This window comes from Symsagittifera roscoffensis, chromosome 8, assembly GCF_963678635.1.
Source record: "Symsagittifera roscoffensis chromosome 8, txSymRosc1.1, whole genome shotgun sequence".
Taxonomy (NCBI): Eukaryota; Metazoa; Xenacoelomorpha; order Acoela; family Convolutidae; genus Symsagittifera; species Symsagittifera roscoffensis.
Window position 1 is genome coordinate 17,241,470 of NC_087069.1, and position 5,395 is coordinate 17,246,864.

Here is a 5,395-nt window from a genome sequence, read left to right on the forward strand (position 1 = left end):
CTGCAACGTTTTCATATTTTAGGACTCTACACTTTGAGAATATAACTAAAATGACGCTTAAACGAGCTTTTCAATTGATATCTCTCAATCCTGTTTTTGATTCTTTCGTCTTTAAGTTAGCTTATTGTTCCGATGATTGAAAATAGGAAAAACTTTGTATTCGGATGTGTTTTAGTGCTTTTTTTTCACTCAAAATCCGGTACCACAAATAATTATGCACAAAAAAACAATACTAATTTGAAAAAAAAAAACATGGAAAAGCTTTTTTAAGAGTGTTATCGGAATATTCGGTGCTCTTTAAATAGCAGCCGGCTATGCCTTTTTCTTTTTGTTTTCTTTTATCAATATTTGTACATTTCATTTTAATCCATGATTTCTAATGACCAAATTGTTTCTTTTTTCCAAATTTGAAAAAGCAACCAACTGCAAGATGACATCTTTCAGCGAACTAGGCTTCGATTTCTGTTTGACAATCAGATTTGACATTTTTAGCACATGTCCGATTTTTGGAATGTTTGTGTAGAAATCCTATGTTTTAACTGGTCATTTTTATAAATCAATTGTGATTTTAAGCTAACTATTTCGAGAAGTCGACATTTTTACGCAGTCAGTGACATATCTTTTTCAGACTTTAGACTGATTAAATAGACGTTTTTATCATGTCATTTTGAGGGTGCCAACGTTAATCCAGCGTAATTTGTTGGCAGATGTAAATCTTTTCAGAATTAGTGTTGAGGTTAAGGTCTAAACAGTGTCCTTGAACTATATGCTATTAATTACTAGTCAAGCTGTTATGGCTGTCTCTCTTAGTAATCCAGTTCTTCAGTTGTTAGTTTGACAACTGCCCATCAAATATACACACCCTTTAATGTTAAATTTGTTTTTCAGGTCAGTTGAACTGCAAATCACGGGCTTTTCCTCAAACTGGTCTAAGGATAGAAAAGGTCAACAACCAATCGTAGCATCTAGACGAACCATCAAATTGCCGAAAGAATAGAAGTTACTCAAAGACCGCTATTGGGGTTACAAATTTTAGTTGGCTTCAAAGTACTGTGTGCTCTCTAGCTACTTAAGTGAATCTTTCATAAGTTTCATACTTCCTTTAAACGTCAATTGTTTTGTTTATGTTTTGTTATCGGCGTATTGGCCTTTTGTCTTTACAGGCGTACGCAATCTTATTTTAATGTTTTATAAAAAATATATTTTCGGCGTTTTTCCTTCTTTGTTTCATTTCGGTTTGTTTTCTCGTAGTTAAGTCGAATGTCAAGCCACTGAAAGTGACAACTGATCTCGAATTTACTTTAGATGTGGTAAGTCGACTTCCAAATCAGGCAACTGTGTTTACATTCCAGTTCGTTATCGATCGCCCATCATCAGAACAACCCGAAAAGTCATTATTAATTTAAGCACGTTTGCAATTAGTCGCATTCTAGTTTTGTAATAAATTATGAAGCAATTGCCGCTTAAAGCCGTTGAGACCTTTCAACCTAGTTTAAAAAGCCTAAAAACTGCTCTGGGTGAAAATTTAACCCAATATTTTGCTGATGTTAATGTAAAGTTAGAACCCTGCCCCGATTTGAATGAAAGCCCGTTTCGTTTTCCAATTTCTAATATATCCAAAGGGGCAATACTGGATGTCGGGGGTCCCGCAAACTTACTTCCCACGCCTAATAAGTCCAAAAAATATTCCCTGGAACAACTGCTGGATCTATGCAATATTCTCCATGTACCAAATGAGATTATTTTCGGCTCATGTGCCGGACCGTTTTGGGAAATGGGTAAAAATAGTGAAATGGTTGCGTGCAAAAAGTCAAGCTCAACCGAATCGGATTCGTTTTTGGGCTATGTCGACGAAAGCTCGGATGGTGCTAGATTCAAGTGTTCGAGTTCCAACAATTTCGGTCTTCTTGGCAATTTCTTTGTTTGCAGCGAAGAAGAGGAATCCACTATCTTGAGAATCAAAGCAAAAACTCGACTCACGAATGAAAACTTTACAAACGCCATTCGTAACGTGATTTCTCAAAACTTTCCGAACCAGGTTGTCTCTCTTGGTGGCGTTTTTAGTGTAACTGGATCACAAACTAATTGTCACGTGATGCCTGATTTTTCGCAGGAACCTCTGGAAAATGACAAAATGGTTCAAGATTGGCTAAATTTCTACGAGTTTGATGAGTCGATGACCTTTGCATCTGTGTTACACTCACATGATCCGGGGTTGAATTTGAGAATGGAGCATTCGCATGGGTATAATGAAGAGAGAAAACAATTAGGTCATTATCACTATGATCTGAACCCGGAAACTGTTGAATATGATGGTGTGTTTGCATTGGCTACTAAAGTCGTGAGAATTGACATGCCGTAATGTAACAGTGACTAAAACCTAAAGTTTCAATTATGCGATGAATAAATGTTATTTTTTTTGCAATTAGTTTAAAAAAAAACAAATATGCAGCTGTTGTTGGCAAATACAATGGAAAACTTGGCCCATGTAAACAATCTCCCCCTTAATAGACCACGTGAACTATGCCCTCCCTAAAATAAATGATAAATTCATGTTTCTATGCTCAAATCTGATTGGCTCAAAATATTGCTTTTAACCAAGAGAACAATCTCCACTTAAATCGATTTTTAGGGGAGATTGTTTACTTGGTCCGAAAACTGATACGCACTGGTCACGGGGTTACTTTTGATCAACTACCTTTATTTTAAGTACAAACCTGTATATCATTTTCATTTTTGACTGACAGTTTCGGTTTCAGTATTTATCAAATATGGCTGCATTAAGTTATTCTAGAATTTTCTTTGATAGTGATTTGATATATGTATATATGTCAATCTAACTGAGTCATGGAATTTAACCTAATTTGTAAATTGATAGCAAACTGCTGTTTGTGGTGATGTATGATAATGGCAATTCTGTACAAATATTCACGCAATGTAAATTTGTTATCAATCTATGGTTACATTCTGTCTCCTAACTGTCGTTAGTTTAGTCTAAATTTAATTTAGTTCTAATTTTATATCATGTTTTAAAAGCTAGAATGGTTTATAGCTCAAAATCAGCTGCGCATGATAAAAAAATTGCTGTAAACGCAATTATCAAATTGTTAAGTAAATTGCGGTTGTGCGACAGTTCGTACGAATCGCCAAAGGTGGCATTTTAAAATTTTCTAAAAGAGAATTTTCGTATCTATCGACAATATATATCTCGGCATTTGAATACTGAATGGGGATTCGTATCAAGCTCGACATTTGTAACTAGTGGGCATTCGGCTCTGCTGCTTTTCTTTCGTCTTATCGCTACTCACACTAGCGAGCTTGCGAGAGTTAGTGCATTAGTACAAACCTTCTTTTTTTTCTAACCTAACTCGCAAATAAAGTGTTAATGGGAAGTGTTCACTTTTATAGAAATTTCACAGAACTGGAAATTGCATAGCATCTGGTCTCTGCTTTATTTGTGGCTAGTATTTGTCATTAATTGAGTGTCAGTGGCTGAGTGGTTAGTGTTTGCGCAGTTTCGCCTGTGTAAATGAACTGATTTTACACTTATTTTGATCTGAGTCGATGAACGTAGTCGATAAAGTTCGTGATGATTTTCAGGAAAAGTCTATAAATTTGTTCAGGCTCAAATGTAACGTTTCGAAAATTGAATTGATTTAATTTCAATCAATTGTTCTGGAAATTCGAAGAGCTTTAAAAGCATCTATTTTTTTCTTGGAAGTTTGAAAGTTGATATATTTTTTCAAAAAATAAGTCAGTATTTTTGTTTTTGGGTTCATTGGCCCTTTTCAAATTGTTTGTTGGCTATGTTTCAAAATAAGGAATTTTTACGATGAAGGAAAGGACTAATATACGAGCTGTTTAAGTCATCAGGTGGAATCGTTGTTGTAGCCCTGATTAAGACCTACATGCTTTTCTTGTGTTTATTTTCTGAGCTGGTTCATTTTGTATCAACCTCTCAAGGACCAAGAATGCATCATAGCGGGCCTCGATCCACTGACTTTCGACTGAGAGGCGGACAACTGAAACATATTCCCGTTGCTCCTCTGGGTGTGCTAATAATAATAAGACATGCTAGCTTGCGATTTTTGTGTTATATTAAAAGTTGACTTTTTCCAATCCAACCGCATAAAGAAATGCTAATTTTGGTGTTTGTTTTTTGCTGCAGATTGTTGGCCGTTTGATTACCCTTGCAATAATTAAGTGTATTGCAATAGAGTACCATTGTTTTTCCCGCAAATAACTTGGACTCATCTGGACTCTTGGCGGTACCTGGGTTCATAATGAATTTAAGTTTCTTAGTGTCGCCTGGACATAAAAAATATGCCTGAGGCGGCAAAGGTCCTGGGTTCGAATCTGACCGGGACCTTTTTTTTCCAAGTGTGAAACATTCGGGTTCAAAAGTTTTCCTCTTAATATTTGTGTGCTAAGTTTTGTCGGCTTAGTTGCCACATCTAAGAATCGCTTGTTTTTCCTGTAAACAATTTTCACTGTAGATACTACTAGTGATTTAGCGTTTTAAAAATCCGGCAGAATCGAAAATTGTTTTTTTTTACATTGGTTTTAGTTTCACCAGACTCGATTGCTTAAAATTTCGATTGTTTTCAGTTTCTTGTCTTTTCTTCGGCTTAATGGGTTCCGGCTAATTTTATCTCGACTTCGTGGCATCCTATTTTGCCGTCTGATGAACAAAAAAAGTTTTCGTAAGCGTGTGTCTGAGGGAAAGGGGGACTCAAAATTTTTTTATTTTCAAGAATTTTCTGATTTTTTTCGGCATGAAGGGTTTCTACTCAGGTCTTTTCGGCCTTGTTGCCGTTTGTTAAGTTTTCTTTCGATAATAATTTTGCCTTCTATCGGCTGGGCTTGTTTTTTAAAAACTATCTTCATTCATTCTGATAGGTCTCGTTGTAAGTACAGTTTTAAGACAATCGGTATTATTTTTTTTGCCGATGATTTTTCTGCTTTTTTGTTTTCGATTAAGTGTTCGGTTTACATATCCGAATTGTGTTTACCACTTTGATTCAGTACATCTTTGGATTTCGTGGATACTAATTGGGCAATGCATGTTTTTTTTTCTAATAAAATTTTGCCGAACAGTTTTGGTTGATTTTCAGCTGATTAATAATCGGCTTTAGTTCGGTTGGCTTATTTACATAACGTTTTGTTTCCTACAAATTTGCGATATTTTTTATAAAGTCGTTAATACTCTGACCCCAAACTTAAGTTTTCGAATGCTCATATTCAACCTTACTTGGAACTTTGTGAGTTTATAGTTTGGAAAAATTTGTGAATTTAAAGTTTTGCTTTCTTTATTTAGATTCTGGTGTCCATTTACTTTCATTTGGCTGCATTTTCTCGCTTAATATCATGAACCAAACTGCAAATAATTAAATTT

The 5,395-nt window shown here is 35.2% G+C and overlaps 1 protein-coding gene across 1 annotated transcript; it reads left to right on the forward strand.

Annotated features, from left to right (window-relative positions):
• Window positions 1-878: 878 nt before the first annotated feature.
• On the forward strand, window positions 879-3,020 carry LOC134852925 (ester hydrolase C11orf54 homolog). Its single transcript, XM_063868793.1, has one exon. The coding sequence runs from the start codon at window positions 1,448-1,450 to the stop codon at window positions 2,360-2,362; it is 915 nt and encodes a 304-aa protein (XP_063724863.1). The 5' UTR covers window positions 879-1,447; the 3' UTR covers window positions 2,363-3,020.
• Window positions 3,021-5,395: the final 2,375 nt, after the last annotated feature.